At 56.4% G+C, this 16,999-nt stretch overlaps 1 protein-coding gene across 2 annotated transcripts in view; it reads right to left on the bottom strand.

Annotated features, from left to right (window-relative positions):
* The window catches only part of Ankrd33b (ankyrin repeat domain 33B), a 44,506-nt gene that overhangs the window by 10,047 nt on the left and 17,460 nt on the right, over positions 1 to 16,999 (bottom strand). For both annotated transcript variants that reach the window (XM_087189234.1, XM_004845268.3), the window contains exons 2-3: positions 12,886 to 13,015; positions 5,316 to 5,456 (exon numbers count right to left, since the gene is read on the bottom strand). In XM_087189234.1, the coding sequence (XP_087045360.1) occupies positions 5,316 to 5,370 (55 nt within the window). In that variant the 5' untranslated portion in view covers positions 5,371 to 5,456; positions 12,886 to 13,015. The remainder of the gene's footprint in view (positions 1 to 5,315; positions 5,457 to 12,885; positions 13,016 to 16,999) is intronic.

The raw sequence follows: 16,999 nt of genomic DNA, 5'->3' as shown, positions 1-16,999 counted from the left end.
GTGTGTTCAAGGCAGCAATATGCTCAGCCCGGGCAGAGGTGGCGAACATTGTAGAGCTTTCGATGGTAACAAGCAGCCGGCTGCGCGCGTGCCGCAGGTTCACCACCACTGGGTAGGTGAGGCATCGCGGTTGGTCTAACCCAGCAGTGTCGGCTCTCACTGTGACCTTGGGCACAGCAGGAAGCAGGGTCAGGGGGTCCAAAGCTATTGGGATTTTTGGCCAGATAATGATCATTGGGGGCCACCCTGCTGGTGCACCTCTCACAGCAACCCTGAGGTGCTAGGAGCCCCCTACCAGCTGCAACAACCACAGAGCCTCTGCCGTTGCCAAAGCCCCCCAGACTGAGAATCCCAGGACTCATCTGGCACCTGCAGGCCTGTTCCCCACTTGCCCGGCCTCCAGTGACCCTAATATCTGCCCTGTGATGCGGGGGCCCCTGTGTTTGTCTGCTGACTCCTGTCTTCATCAGAGAGCAGAGGCCAGAAGGTGCAGTGATGCTTGTGGAAGGGAGAGGGGGCCAAAGGCAGCGCCCTCAGGGAGCTGAGTCAGGAGGAAGAGCCAGGTCTGGGGTGTCCTTGCGGAACCAAGGCCAGCGTGGACCCTGCATGAGGGCAGCGGAGCCGACACCTCCCTTCTTTAAGCCACTGTCAAGCCAGGATTTCTGTCTCCAGCAGACAAAATTGTTCCCCAAAAGTGCTGAAGGGAAACAGTCGACTTCTGGCCCCTTGTTCCCAGGCACGAGTTCTCCTGGGAGCCATGGCAGACCACGGGTCCGGGGAGGTGGCAGAGTGAGGAAGTGGGGTGTCACCCCCCTCCCCCTCGCTCCACCAGTGCCCAGCCCCCCCGTCACCCCACAGAGCCCGGGGTTCCCCACATACACCCCGCATCACTTCTGGCCTGGCCCTTGGGGACATCAGGACACAGGGTCACAGGGATGGCCCAGCAGGGACCGCAGGGTGGGGTATGGCGACCACGTGGCCTCCTCACAAGCCTGTCCCTGCTGCAGGAGGACAAACTGCAGCTTCCTTGCCCCTTGGAGCATCTCCGAGAGACTCCTCTCTCCGCGCCCAGCCGGGCTGAGCCCCAGGGCTAAAGTGACCACTCCCTCGCGCATCCATGGCGACACGGTCGCCCCCTCCCGGGCTCACTCCCCTCCCGGGCTCACTCCCCTCCAGTCTGTCCTCTCCCTGAGGTCATCTTCCAGAAAAACTACCTGTCCCCAAGTCCTTTTTTCGGGGTTTGATTTGGGGTGAGTGGAATTCTGGCCTGCAGATTTCTCTGCTAATAACAACGCACAGTTCCCACACGGCACAGCCTCCACTTGCAGAAGTTCGTGCTCCCCAAGGAAGAGCAGGCGACCTGTCTTGATAGAAATCACCTGGTTTTCCAGGAGGCTTCGGTCCGGGCTTGCCCAGGACGAGACCGACCGAAGATCAACAGCAGAGGGCTGCTCCCTGCCTCCTCGCCTTCCTCATCCCTCGCTTCCCTGGCGTGGCAGCAAGATGCAAGGTTTTCTTTGCTTGTTTTTCTTTGCAGAGGCTGCAGCAATTGACCGCACTTCAAGCGAGAGTGAGCTCTCGTCCTCAAGTCTGGAAACTGGCAGCCTCCTTGAGAAAAGATCACGTCCTCAATACAGCTGCTCGGCGCCACTTACTAAAACAGACCTGTCGCTTTGGGGCGTTAATAGTCCACTGAATTAACAAGGTCCACAGCCTCCCTTGTGACTGTCATCTGCACAACTGACACTATTAGGAAGCCACACACTAAAGACCCAACAAATCAGCTCTGGAGAAGCTGGTTAAATCTTTTTTATTAAAATCCAAAGTTCTGGTAATTCTAACATTATGCTCTTCTACCTGGCAATGCAGATAAGAGCCGATGTTCCCCTGCATGCTGTGGACCACTGGAAGTGCAAATATTTATCGATGCTGCACGGAAGTGCTTCCTGCTGGATACAATGCAATCGCAGCTTAGAAATTCAACTCGGGTACAGAAAAGCACAAGGGACTAAAGGATATTTCACTTGGAAAAGCAAAAGAGAGACTCTTTTTCTATTAATATGTGGCCTTGCTTTTAAACTGATCACAGGATGACCAGGCCATCTTTCTCATGGTACCTAGTGCACACTGTGTCAAAGGGTTAACCTAAAAGAAATGTTTTTGGTACCTTTGAATATTTTTTTTTTGATAGTGAAAATTGCTTTTTGAATATATACCTGTGTGCATTCATAATTCTCATGCTAGTACAAAAATTTAAAAAGGAAATATGTATAGCAGAAGAAGGAAACATGCCAATCCTTTTAAATTACACAAAGCTATCTTTTTTTTCTTTTGGGGGGGGGCAGGGTCTTACTATATAGCCCAGCCTCTGATTCACTGTGATCCTCCTGCTTCAGTCTCCTGAGTGCTCAGATTATAGACATGTACCATCAAATTACACAAATGTATCCCAAAGGGGGAATTTATACTTTGACTTTGGTCTTTCACAATAATATAACCTTACAATAACTGGCAAGTGAATTTTAATAAAACCAAAACATCTTCCCAAAGGTAGGTACATTTTAGATAATTAAATTCTACCACTGATGCAAATTTAATTTTTCTTAACATTGATATACTTAAGTGGAAATAAAACATAAAAGTAGCTGTGCAAATTTTTTAAATATCTCTGCAAGCACCCTTACTAGAAAGCTGTTCACTCACATTTTTTTTTTCTTTAAAACACACAATTCTGGAAGAGGAAAATGAAATTCCCTTTTCTGGGAACAACTGTAAGCTGGCCGAGTGGTGACATAGCAAGCGAACACATTCAGGAGCTAAGCTCACCCAGCCAAGCCTGAGACGCAGCAGTGCAACTGATCCCCAAAAGGCGCGTGTTTATTTTAGGCAAGCACAAGGTAGGCTGAGTTACATGCTTATTGTCCTCAATGAAAAGGCTTAATGGGAGGCTGAGACAGGAGGATCACCATGAGTTCAAGGCCACCCTGAGCTACACAGCAAGACCCTGTCTCAAAAAACAAACAAACAATGTAACCAAATACCCATGGGGGGAACAACACCAGCCCCCTGCCCGGAAGTGCCTCACCTCTCCTGGAGATGAGAAAAGCACTCCTATCATCCCATAAATACCTGAAACGTGAGAGAGCCGGGGAAGGGGAAGGAGCAACAGGGAGCAGACAGAGCCCCGCACCTACTCGGGGATGAGTCTACGGCACCTGACAACCCCAACCCCGTACGGAGTCTGTAATCTGAATCCATGCACTGGGGAATACACTCGTATATTTTTGGTTGAAAAAGTAAATTTCTGAAGCCCTGCTCTCAACCCTACCTAGATCTGGAAGATGTAACCGCAGGCCAAGCTTCCACAAACTCAAAAGTGTCCCACAATCGCCGCAGGAAGGAGCCCGGTGCCCCCTCTTCAAAGCAAAGCTGCCCCTGTATCCAAAGCAAAGTCAACAGATCTGCTTTAGCTATGATCTTTCACCACCCAGAAGGTTCCCCATCCTCCAAGCCTCTGTCCTTGTCCACTGGCTTTATTTTTCTCATCGAAAGCAGCAGGGAAAAAAGCCCAGAGTTTTGTGTCCTAACCCGGACTGAACACTAGGACCAGAGAGGGGCTCAGGCTGGGGACACTGCTCCGTGTCCAGCCCCATCAGCAGGCTGGGTGGGGGAAGTGTCACCAGCCCAGCTGGAAACTCAGTGGCCAGATGTAGGAGCCAGCTGGATCTGGGACAGACAGGAGCGGAAGGAAGAACCCTGGAAGACATCTGATTACATTCTTGAGTGAAGATGGGGGAGCCGAGGTCTGAATGTTGGGGGCCCCCAGTACAGGGCTGGAACTTCACATGCGCCATGATGGGGTTAAGAGGGGACTAGACACAAGGGTGGGGACCTCTCACTCTGGATTAGTGCCCTTTTGACACTGGCCCCTTCCACCATTCGAGGGCACAGCATGAAGGAAAGGGCCCCGGCCAGACATGGGTCCTCGGAGCCTTGGCCTGGATCTCCTTGGCCTCTGGAACTGGAAGCCATGAGTGCCCAAGTCTTTAAGTCACCCGCCTGGGCACCTGTCACAGCGGAGGGATGGACTGAGACAGAGGGAGAGGCCACCTCTCCGGGCCCCACAGTGCCAGCCAGGACCAGCCCAACTCAGGGCCCAGACCAAAAATGAGGCTAAATGAAAACAAGGAAACTGAGTAATAGCAGCAGCGACTGAGTTGCTAGGTGCTGATTCCATATCCAACCCTACATGCACTTTTCAGTTTCTCACTTACTTCTCAAAATAACCTGCCGAGGCTGCACCCAGGGCGATCTGTGATGCCACCCTCGGGTCAGGACCAGAACCACAGAGACCAGTCACGGGGAGGTGGCTCAGGAGTCACCAAAGTCCTGCTGTCCTTGGGGTTTGCAGGGGAGAGAAAGGGGGCATTGCTCCCGTCTCGGGGTGGGACAGGGGAGAGGTTCTGCAGGCTGACGGGGCCGGCCCTGTTGGTCTGCACTTAGCCTGAGCACTTCCCACTCTGACTCACAAGGGAACGGGAAATGCCAGCCGGGCGTGGTGCACACACCTGTGGTCCCAGCACTCTGGGAGGCTGAGACAGGAAGATTTCCAGTTTGAGGCCAGCCTGGGCAACTTAGGGAGACTCTGTCTCAAAATAAGATATCAGCAGAGGGCAGAGGATATGGCTCAGTGTGAAGGCCCTGGGTTCGATCCCCAGTACTGAGAGACAGAGAAAGAGAGAGAAAGACAGAGACAGAGAGGCGGGGGAGAGGGAGGAGCATGGGGGAAGGTAGGAAGGACGGAAGGAAGGATGGAAGGAAGGAAGGAAGGAAGGAAGGACGGAAGGACGGAAGGGGAAAAGCTGCACAGCACACGGCCCCAACTCGACCCTCAGTGAGCAGTGGGCAGCATGGCTGGCGCATCCTGTGCCGCCCTTCATCCTGCATTGCCCACAGCCGGGCCCCACTGTGCACAGCCAGGCAGGGCTGCTAAGGACCTGCACGGGCGGGCTGAGGAGCAGCAGGGTGGCCAGGAGGACGGAAGCTGTCACCCTCTCCCAAGCTCAGCAGGGAGCAAGAAGCGGGGTGTCTTCGGGGTCCCCAATGCTATGACCGAAGCCCTGCAGCCCTGGCTTGTGGCTTCTGACACGCAGGCGCCAGCAGCCAGCACCTCGGCAAAGCCCTGCCCGTCCCTGCCCTGTCAGCCTCGGCCTATCTGATCCGTGGCTGCGGACAGGGAGGCATGGTCTGTTCTCTGCAGGGGCAGCTTCCATTCCGGGGCTGGGGACCTGTGGGCAGCGGGAGGCGGGACGTACCTGCCAGCATCAGGGCTCGGACGCAGTCGGTACGGCCCTGCATGGCAGCTTTCATCAGGGCCGTGAAGCCGAACGCATTCCTCCTCTCCAGGTCCAGGCCCGGGAAGTAGTTCAACAGGTAGTTGGTGATGGTGGCATGGCCTGGAACAGGAAGTGTAAGAGTAAGTGAGGGGGAGACAGAGAGGGAGACAGAGAGAGATTGGCATCCACCTGGTCCCAAGTCCCCGTGCGCGTCCTGCCAGATCCCAGCCAGGATCTTCCTGGGCTCCAGGAAGCTGGAAGCCAGAGGTCTTGGTGCCGCAGATCCCATCCCCTCCACACAGCCCTGCAGCCAAGGCCTGGGAGGCTCAGTCCCCAGACCGGAGGTGCAGCGGGAGCTGCCAGGGGAGTGGCCGAGAGCTCCCGAAGGAGCTGCAGGCCAACAGCTGTAAATGAGCTCCAGGTCCTGGTGCTGGAGCTTTATCCAAGCGAGTGGATGTCTCCAGTGCAGCTGACAGCTGATGCTGACGCCTCTGTTGCCACTGGGAAGCCATTACACACACACACACACAGTCCTCAGCCACAGACCTGCACAGGTAAGAATATTCACTGGAGAACACAGGTTTCTCCAGGGAGGTGGATCAGACCAAGAGACAGAGGGAGAGTCGGGGAGGGATGAGGAAGAAGGAAGTTGTACTGTGTGCGCCCCAACTCCCCACGAAGACCAGGATCACGATGCGCTGCAGGCCTGAACTGAAAAAATCAAAACTAACACATTTTTAAAAGGAGAACATAGATTTCTCCCCTTTGGCGCCTTGCTCCTAAACACAGACAAGAGTGCTGTTCTGCTTTTGCCCAGAAAGTCTCAAAATGCGCACAGAGCTCGAGGCTGGGGGTGGGCATGGGAAGCCAATAGCCCTTCTGGGGTGACCTGCAGAGAACTCCGACCTCGGAAAGCACCTCTGCCAGAGCAGTGGCCCTGGGGCCTCCATCCAGGCCGCCCGCTTGGGCCCTGAGAGCAGGCCGGGCCTCCCCTTGCTGACCTGGTTTTGGGGCTGTCCTGCACACGGCTGGACCTCACAGCATCCGGGTCTGCACCCAATCTGGATGCCAGGAGGCCAAACCCTCACGCTGCCCAGCTGTGCACCCACACCCAGGATGGCCAGAGTCCCCAGGATCCCCTCAGAGAAGCCCCGTCCTCCAGGCCCGGCGTGGGTTTCATGGCCGACCCCACCAGGCCAAAGGCAGCCCCACCCCACAGCTGCTGTGTCTCGGTGACCTCAGCAGGGATGGCAAAGGTGGCCTCACTGCCAGCCGGCCTAGCACCCAGTTCTCCCAGCACCATTTGCGGAAAAGGAGATCTTGCAGGGTGTGGTTTTGGCCCCTCGGGCACAGCTCAGCGGGTTGAATGTGCCGGGGCCTGTTTCTGCGGCTCCCTCCCTCTGTCGATTGATCCTCAAGTCTGTTTTCGAGTCAAATGCAGTGCTGTTCTCACCAGTGCTGCTTTATAATATGACTCAGAATCGGGGACTGTGATGCCTCCATCATCATGAATCAACAAATGGGATCACATCAGATAAAAAGCTTCTGCACAGCAAACAGCACAAATGGCAGAGAAGAGAAACAACCTACAGAATGGGCAGAAATTGTCCCCAGCTACTCCTCTGACAGGGATCCAACATGTAGAATACAAAAGGAGCCAAAAACATCAGACCCTCCTCCCAAAATAAGAGCAAGTGAAAGGATTAGACACTTCTCAGGACAAGTACACGTGGTCTATAAATGCATGAAATCAATGTCTTTGGCCATTAGAGAACTTCATATTAAAACTGCATTGAGCTTCCATCTCACTCCGGAAAGAACGGCCATCATCATCAAGAAATCAAATAATACCAAATGCTGGCAAGGCTGTGGGGAGGAAGGAGCCCTTCTGCACTGCTGGCGAGAGCATAAACAACTGCTGCAGAGAACAGCATGGAGAGTCCTGAGGAAACAGAAGCTGGAAATCCCATTCGACCCAGCTATTCCCGACTCGGTATCTTCAAAGCAGAGTTGAAGACATCTCATTACAGTGATCCGTGCACACCCATGTTCACAGCAGCTCCATTCACGATAGCTAAATCTTGGAAGCAGCCTGTATGTCCAGCCACAGATGAATGGGTAAAGAAAATGTGGAGTTTACACACCATGGAGCCCTACTGTGCCATAAAGCAAGATAAACTTGAGGCATTTGCAGGAAAGCGGCTGGACCCTGAGGCCATGTTAAGAGAAATCAGACACACAAGCTGAAATATCACGTAACTTCTCTTATATGAAAACCCTAAAGTATAAATAATTTTTTAAAAGACAATGGGAAATAGGAAGTTAGATCTTTTGCAAATGGCAAGAGGATCCAGAGACAGAGAGAGGAAGGAGGGAGAGGAAGGGACAAGAAAGGATGAAGACGCGTCCACTGTGCGCACCCAGTCCCGAGGACGAATGTAAGCGCTGTGGAGTGCAAACGTGCACTAAGAGAAAACCCGGGAAAACATAAACAAACTGTGAATTAATACCGGAAACTAGGAGCGTTCAGACTCACAGGCAGCATGGCTGGCGGCTTCCTGCTGACCCCAGCCCGCTTCCGAGTGCACCGTGGATCCATGAGCCTGCCTCCCGGAGAGAAACGGGCCGAAGACAGCAGCACCCCGGGGCCGAGGTGCAGGGACGATGCTGCAGCCCCTGGGCGCGGTGCCCTGGCCTCCCCACTGGACTGGGCACCGGCTCTGTGATCTCCCCGGGACAGGGGAGGCCGGCGGGGGCCTGTGGAGCAGCGGTCCCAGAACCCGGCCTTCCGTGGACACCGGAGGGTAACTCCGGTTACCCGGCACTCTCTCCAGGGCCACCGCAGAGGCCCAGCTCTCCTCCCCACGGACCCCTCCCTGACCACGCCCTGTCCTCATCCCGCTGCCCAGCCCAGGCATCAGCTCCGAGCCCCGCACCCCAACACCTCCCCCTCCCCGCCGGCCCCCTCAGCGTCAGCACTGTTGGTCCCTGCGGCCAGAAACCCGGGGGAGTCAGCACCCCAGCCCTCGCCTGCGCCATGGGAAAAGCCCGATCTGGGTTTTCTGGGACGGTCAGAGACTCAAAGCCAGAGTCGCTCTGCACCCTGACTCCTGGCAGGTCACAGACGCCTGGGGAGCCGAGGGCCAAGCAGAGCCCCGCTCAGAGCCGGCCCAGCCCCACAGAGGGTCCCAGGGGCGCCATCTACAGCTGTGTCAGCCCTGAGGTCACAGGGTCTCGTCCCTTCCAGAGAGCGGACACCGAGGGGAGAGGTCTGGGGACCCGGCTCCCCACGTCTCCACCACCGCCTGTGATCACCTGAGGCTGCAGGATGGACACAGCACCTTCCCGGGGACCGACCGCCCCCAGCCTGGGTCCCGGAGCCTGGCCCACGGCCGGGTGACATCCGAGAGGCCCAGCCCTGGCTCAGCCCCGCCTCCGAGGCTGGCCGTCCGCACCCTGAGTCCTACAGCCACACATCCGGAGCCAGCTCTCTGGCCCTGCTCCATCAAGGGCCGGCCTGTGCTTGTCGGCTTCTCTGCCCAAAGTCTCTCCCATTCCTCCCTCCTAATGGAAGCTTTGTCCTGCACACTAGCGCTTTTGTTTTAATTCCCATCACTACCCAAAGCAGGGACCCCAACAGCGGCAACACCTCCCCAGGCCTCCAGCCAATCTGGGAATTCCGCCGCGCCACCCTCCTACCCAGCCTGGCCCGCGTCTGCCCCACCTTTCCCCACCATCAGGGCACCGTGCCCCGCCGGGCTTCACCCCCCGAACCGGCTGTCCCTGCTATTCCTGCTGCCCACCACCCAGTCTCCTCGGCCAGCATGAGGACGAGTTCAAGGCCAGCCTGAACTACGCAATGAGACCGGTGTCCAAAACAGTGTAGTTCTCCGACGACTCCAGCAGAGGGAACCCTCGGCTTTGGAAATGCTGCGTGGGCGCCCCAAGCTCTCACCCGGAGGCCGAGATGGGGCGGCAGGGGCCTGGGAGGCCACAGTGCTCAGGGGGACGCTGTCTCGAAGTGAAAACTGCGAAAGGGGGCTGGGAGTGTGGCTCAGTGCAGTGGCCTCGGGTTCAGTCCGAGCTCTGAAGGAAAAAGGAGCAGGAGCGGCAATTTACCTCCCGGCTCTGGCCGGAGCCAGCCGCTGGGTCCCAGCCCGGAGTCCCCCACACACCCTGCCCAGGCGGGGAGCGCAGGCCGGCCGTGGAGATTCAGTGTCACGACCACGGGATGGCAAAGGCCAGGAGGAGGAGGCCACAGCGCCCACGGCCACCGTTCCAGGGGAGCTGCGCCCTCTCGGCCGGAAGAAAGCGGGCGGGCCGTCGTGGCCTGCTGCTCCGTGCCTTGGTCGGTTTTGCGTCAGTCTTGCACGGATGGACGGCTGCACGGCCATCCCGCACTGACTGCCCCTGCAGCCTAGACCGGTGCCGGGTCCCAAGGAGGAGGGGCATCTGCACCCAAGTTCAGGCATCACCGCGGAGTCCATCGGAGGCAGGGCCCCTCGCTCTCAGCGCAAACCCAGCTGCGCCAGCAAATATTACCCACAGTTCCGCTGAACAGCACCATGCAGCTTGGGGCGAACGGGCCGCAACCCTGCAGTCTCTGTCACCCCACCACCCGGCCCACGACCTATGTCTGCAAGAGCTTTGGGGGGCTTTCCTGAGACAGGGTCTCTATGCGGTTCAGCCTGGCCTCAAACTCACTAAGTAGCCCAGGCAGGCCCCGAACTCACAGCGATGTCCCTGCCTCAGCCCCCCAAGCACTGGGGCCACAGGTGTGCACCGCCACGCCCCTCTCCCTTCGCCCAAAAGGGGCTGCTGGCAGGGGCCTGGCCCTCTTCCCGGACGGCCCTGACTCAATTCCCAGCAGCAATGTGAGCCGCAGCATTGGAGCTGGGGGGCCACTGGGACCAAAGGGGCAGCGTCACGTGTTTCTGGGAAGCCACCCGGTGGAATCCCCAGCCTTGAGCTAAAGCAACAACTGTCCCCTCGGGCTGTGCCTGCTGCAGCGAGATGCTGGAGCCAAAAGCCCAGCAGACAGAGGCGAGGCTCACGTGCAAATTGAATCAGAGAATTGCATGAGGACTTGAGACGCCCACTCAAGGGTGAACAGCCCAGAGACGGAAGCCATCGGCTGCAAGAGCCTGGAGCCTTCAGGAGGAATAAACCGGCCACTTGGCAGCTGCGTAAACTTGAAGCTGCACACACCTCAGCTTGCCCTTCCGACCTAGAAACCTATGCATTTCTGCTCTTTTTTTTTCTTTTTTCTGTGGGGGGTCTTGAGACAGGGTCTTGTGATGTGATTCATGTGGCCTTGAGCTCACTGTGCAGCCCAAGCTGGGCTGGAACTGCAGCGATCCTCCTGCCTCAGCCTCCCGAGTGCTGGGATCACAGGCGTGTGCCACCGCGCCTGGCTTGGGGGACATTTTTGGTGGAAACCTCAGCAGCCTGCTCTGGGCCTGGGGCCGGAAGCTTGGGGTCCAGCTGGGCGGGGTGGGTGGGTCTTGGTCACAGCTCGGGGGCCCCCAAGTGACAGCCCTGACAGCAACACCTCTGCTCGGCCCTCTCAAGTGCATCCAGCCTGACCGGGCTCAGTCCCCAGCACTGCCTGGGCCTTCACTCCCACTGCTCTGTGACAGGTGCATTCCACACCGGCCACCGCATTCCTGGGGGCCAGGGCACCAGGGCCCACTCACCCCATGCATATCCAGCCCACAGCCCTTTCCGACCCAAAGACCATGCCAGGGCCGCTCACCACATAGAGCACAGCGAATGTGGCCTCCCAACCCCGACAGCCCTGGTGGGGACAGAACAAGCCACACGAGCCACACATCTGGACCAGGACTTGAGGACCAGGTGGGGCTCAAGAGGAGACACAGAACTCACTCCTGCTGCCAGGCACCATGACACACACTGCTAATCCCAACACTCAGAAGGCTGAGGCAGGAGGGTCACCTCTAGTTCAAGGGCAGCTTGGGCTGCAGGGTCAGACCCACGCTGGTCGTGAGCCCATGCAGGTCCACTCAAGGCCCTCACCATCCAGAACCCCGCCGTCCAGTCTGCGTTCCCAGCTCCCAGCAGGGACAACATTCGGAGCACCATCCTTGCCCTGGCTGGCACGGTGGATAAATGGACCCGTTTCTCAAACTCCCTGGTCTGTCTCTCTCTGTCTCTCTGACTCTCTCTCTCTCTCTCTCTCTCTCTGGTTTTTTGAGATAGGGTCTTGCTATGTCGCCCAGGCTGGCCTTGAACCCACAGCGATCCTCCTGCCTCAGCCTCCCCAAGTGCTGGGATCACAGGCCTTCACCACCATGCCCATTGGCTCCCTATTCGCTGCTTCTGCACCAAGGCCCAACAGCCAACCCAGGCCCCTAGCGCCCTCCACACCCCACCGGAGGCTGTGCTGTCAGCCGCACTGCTGGCTGGCGGCCCCTCCCCTCCCTGCAACCTTCGCGCACCTGCGTCAGGAAGACACGCAGCCTCCCCTCCCGCAGGACTCCAGCCCTGCCTGGCCTAGGACCCTCCCTCCGCGCTGACCCCTTGTCACAGGTCACAGCCCCGGTGGGCTGCTCCCCTGCGGAGCGGTCCCCCAAATTCCACCTCGGGGTGCCCCTGCAGGCCGGGACCCCAGGGTCACCCCGACCTCCGAGCGGGCCGCGCCATGCACTCTCCAGACGCTGATGTCACCGAAGTCGCCTCCTTGCCGGCAGATCCGGCCTGGCTTTGCACAGAACTCGGAAAACAATAAACAACAAGCTGCGCCCCTCGCTGCAATGGACAGGTAACAAGGACGAGAAAGAAGCCTGCAGGCGTTCAGCTCGGACTCCACACTTCTAGGCACGTTTCCTATCCTCAGTGGTCCCAGGGGATCCGGGGATCGTGAGGCTATAAAGCACCAGCTGTGAGCTGAGGAGAACAGCACTTGGGAAAAGATCAGTTCTCTTTTTCGCTGGGTGTGGTGCTGCACACCTGTAATCCCAAGGTTTTGGGAGGCTGAGGCAGGAGGATCACAATTTTGAGCCAAGCCTGAGCAATTCAGCAATCTAGGGAGATGCTGTCTCAAAATAAAAAACTTTTGAAAAGGGGCTGGGCATGTAGCTCACTGTGAAAGTCCTGGGTTCAATGCCCAGTAACTCAAAAAGAAAAAAAATTGGTGTATATTCTTGGTCAAGGCCAATGTTACAAATCAAGTGTGGTGACAGAGGCACAAGCATGACTTTGTTTGCCTAAAAAGTGTCTGAACACTGAGTACTGAGCAGGGTCTTGCTGAGTAGTCCTCCCTGGCCTTGATCTTGCAGTGATCCTCCTGCCTCAGCCTCTCGAGTGCTTCTATTACAGGCGTGCTCCACCGTGCCCGGCTAACTGAACACAATTCTAACAGGTGAGGCGCAGGACACCTTGGAGACACCCCTCACACACAGGGCTGGCAGCTCCGTGTCTCTAGCCTGCCACAGAGGGCCAGGTCACCTGCTGAGGCCTGCTCTGACCCAGTCTGCAGCAGGGCCCTTCTCGACCTGCCCTGGGGCAGGCGAGGGAGTCTGGCTCTTACCTGCCTGCACGGCCGTGATCAGAGCCGTGTTCCCCTCGTTGTCCTGCCAGTTGACATCCACATGGGGACACTCTGCCAGGGCCAACACGGTGTCCACAAAGCCATGGTAGCAGGCGACAATAAGGCCGGTCTGGAAACAAGAGGGAAGCGGTCAGAGGCCAGGGGCACAGCAGGCCAGGGGACTGGGGGTCGAGGGGCCCTGCGGTCCTCCCGGGGTGCCAGAGGTGGCTGCCAGGGCTGGGTCTCCGTTCCCCACAACACCTGCTCAAGCTCACCACTGGCGCACCAGCAGCTAAGGGGTGTGGAGGGGCGTGGAAGGCCCAGCAAGGGGACAGGGCTGGGGCAGGGGAATGAGGGAGGAAGAGAAGCCAGGTGACCCTGAAGCTCCTGCCTGGGCAGTGGGGCTGCCAGCAAAGGGGACGGAGGGGCCTGGGGATGCGGGGTCGGGACACCCCCCCGGCAGAGATCAGCACTGCATGGATGGCTTTTCTTTTTTTCTTTTCTTGTTTTTTGAAGCAGGGACTCATGATGTAGCCAAGGATGGCCTGTAACTCGAGGTGATCCTCCTGCCTCAGTCTCTCGGGTGCTGAGGTTACAGGCGTGCACCACCTCGCCTGGCACATAATTGCTTAATCTTTTACAGGAACCCACTCGGCTGTGGGCACTGAAATCCCTCTGTGAGCACTTCGTCCCTTCCACCCGCCCTGGCCAGAGCAAGCGCCCCTGGGTGCTGCTGAGCACCCTCCTGTCTTGCTTTCCAGCCTTCATCGCCTCTGCCAGTGTCAGGGGCCTGGGCCTCTGCAATCACTGAGTGCCGGGTGTGAGCTCTACGCAACTGCCAGCAAATACGCCCCAGATGTCACATGTCTTGGGGGAGTCCTCGATCACCACTCATCCGTCCCCAAAGGGACAGACAACACTTTGCTAGATGCCCACATTGCAAATTCAGATGGGAATAAAAACTGCACACTTATAGTCCCAGCACTCAGGAGGCTGAGGCAGGAGGATCGCCATGAGTTCAAGTCCAGCAGGGCTACACAGTGAGTTTAAGGCCAGCCTGAATTACACAAGCAAGACCCTGTCTGGAAAAAAATAAATTTTCTAGGGACTACCTTAATAAAGGCAAAAGGAAATTAATCCCAATGTGTATTTTCTTTGACCCAACATACCCTACACATTCTCATTTCATGGTGTGATCTATACAGGAAATGAAGAGACGTCTGACTCTCTCTCTCTTCTTGGGCTCAAGGCTGGGTTGTGCTACTTCCCGGGGCGCTAGGAAGGGTTGCACTGGCTTTGTCAGTGTCTGCCCTTGGCTTTTTTTCTTTTGAAACACAGTCCCGCTGTGTAGCCCCGACAGGCCCTGGACTCATGGCAATCTTCCTGCCTCGGCCTCCCAAATGCTGGAATTACAGGCGTGTGCCACCAAGCCCAGCCTGCCATTGGCGTTTTAATCTGCTGTCCAATTTGGATGCAAGCAAAGTCCTCGGCTTGTCCTTTCTGTGACGCCTGAGGCCTGCCCATTCAGACCCCACTAGGCCCATGCTGCACGCCAGCCCTAGGAGTCCGAGGCTCGAGTTTCTCCCTGTCTTCACCTCTGCAGATGCTTTGCAGAAACCTCATTTTGCTTCTCCCAGCAGCGTCTTTGAGCACAGCCTTCGCCTGCATTAAGTGATCCAGAGCAGGGGCTCAGGACACCCCCGACCCGAAATGCGTGAATGCATCTTGGGGGTTGGTTCCCCGGAGCAGCCTGATTTCCCCCTGCAGTCTGGAAACCCCCGCCCTTCCTGTCAAAGCCCCCGCACGTCGGGTGGCTGCAGGGATTCACTGTGTTGGACGCCCAATCCCAGGTGGCCTTGGGGGTCAGCAGGGTAACGCGAGCCTCTCAGTCCGGAGGGGTCCGTGCCAAGTCTGTGAAGGGCCCACCCTCTCGTGGGGCCTGCCCTTCTGCCTTCTGACTGACGACACCTAGCCTCAGAATCAGGGCCAAGGAAACTTGGGCAGCTCCTCAGCTGGCCGGTCTGCAGTGTGCTGTCACAGCAGCGCGAGACAGCCTGAGACAGTTAATTCCCAGCTTTCTTTTAAAAATGCAACTCGGCTGGGTGTGGTGGTGCATGCCTGGAACCCCAGTACTCCGGAGGCTGAGGCAGGAGGACCAAAGTGCAAGCCCAGCCTGGGCAACCTAGCAACCTCGTGAGACCTGTCTCAAAATTTAAAAAAAAAGAGGCGGGGAGGATGTAGTTCGATGCAAAGGCCCTGGGTTCCATTCCCAGTACACCCCCCCACCCCAGGTGAAAGAACTTCAGTTACAAAACTGCTAAACCGGTGGTAAAAGGAGACTCAACCCCCAGGCCACAGGCTGGGCGAAGACACCTGACAGGGCCAGCTCAGCTGCCCGGGACGCGTGCTTCTGCATCGACTAGACAGGGACCGAGGAAGCGGCTCGACAGCCCTGACCCATGATAAGTAAGACAGACTCAAGTAGAGGTCACCACCAGTATGTCACGGCCCACGCACCTCCTACGGATTTCCAAAGCATCCTAGATGCGCCATCTCCCTCTGGATGAAGTTTTGCATAAAATGTGAAATGTTTTTTGTTTTGTTTTGTTTTGTTTTTGAGATAAAGTCTGGCTATATAGTCCAGGCTGGCCTCGAACTCACTACGTAGCCCAGGCTGGCTTTAGGCTCACAGTGATCCTCCTGCCTCAGCCTCCTCAGTGCTGGGATACAGGCAAGCATCACCATGCCTGCCAAAATCTGAATTTTATATCATTCAAAACCTTTTCTGGACTTAAGATCTTGGAGTGCTGTAATTTTATCAGCTTACTCTGTTGCCTGTTCGTGTCTTGTCTCGGAGGCTGGCCTGATCGCTCCAAGGCTGGGAATGCTTTGCGCATGGCCATTGCACAGGCACCCAGGGACAGCAGCAGCTGACTAAACTGGCCAGGAGGCAGTACTGTGATAACTGCTGCCAGTTCCTCAGACCATTCATTACCCACTTGATAATTTGCAATCAGCACACTGTGTCACTGCACACCTGTCATCAAAGCACTCTGGAGGCTGAGGCAGAAGGATCGCCATGAATTTGAGGCCAGCCGGGGCTGAGAAGTGAGACCCTGCCTCAAAAAGCCAAAGCAAAACAAAAGTGACATTCTTTCCTACAATGAAGAGTTACTTCTATCTACAATCACAAAATACAACATTTTTAAGGAAATGAAAATTCTGGCAAAGCATCCCAACTCTTGCTTGTTTAATTATAGAACCAGCTCACAGGTTGTGAGGAAAACAGAAGCCTGCTTCTTATCTGAAGAAAGATGGGAGAATATAAATAAACTTTCTTTTTTGAGATGGGGTCTCACTATGTAGCCCAGGCTGACCTTGAAGCTGCAGTGATCCTCCTGTCTCAGCCTCCTGCCATCAAGCCTGAATAAATTCATAACACAAAATCAATCAATCAGTGAGGAACAAAGCGTACCTTTCAGGATCTATAGCTTACAATCAGCTTTATGAATTTCTCATGAAAATACTCCATAAAATTCCAAGAAAGTAATCTACGTTGTGCACTAATGTTGAATTCAAAGGATTACACCTCTTTTTAGATAGGCAGTGTTCCCAAGCTTCTGCCTTCTGAAGCTTCGAAGGCACAGAGCCCTCGGCCTGTCCATTAATGACAAATCCTGCTCTATCTCACATAAGGTGCGGCAGGACTGGGTGCAGTCCAGCCCGGACTGCAGAGGAGCAACTGGCAATCGCCCCGAATCCACGCAGTGGCCACGTCCTGCGGGCTCTGGTTCCACTGCAGCCACTCAGAGCGGGGCCCTGGAACAATACTGAGAAACGCAGAGCCCCGGGTTGCTCAGCCTCCGGAATCAGAGGCCACGTTTACCTTAACAACGCCCGGGAATGAAGTACGAGCGAACATACAGTGAACGTTTAAATTACAAACCAGTGTATTACAGTAAGAGATCCACTGCCCTGAGTCCCCTCCCCTGCTTCAGACCCACTCATCCCATCATTCTCAGCTTTCTGCAGCAGCTCTGGAGTCCTCTTTCGTGAGTCTCCAGTTCTGCTGCGCTGACTGCCTCCAGGTCCCGAATCCTCTCCAAACGCTTCC

Source organism: Heterocephalus glaber, unplaced genomic scaffold (assembly GCF_053883595.1).
Source record: "Heterocephalus glaber isolate CG9 unplaced genomic scaffold, H.glaber_assembly_v1.0 deba00001538, whole genome shotgun sequence".
In the NCBI taxonomy this organism is placed as follows: Eukaryota; Metazoa; Chordata; class Mammalia; order Rodentia; family Bathyergidae; genus Heterocephalus; species Heterocephalus glaber.
Note: the sequence above shows the minus strand (reverse complement) of the source record. Positions and strands in the feature narration are given on the sequence as shown.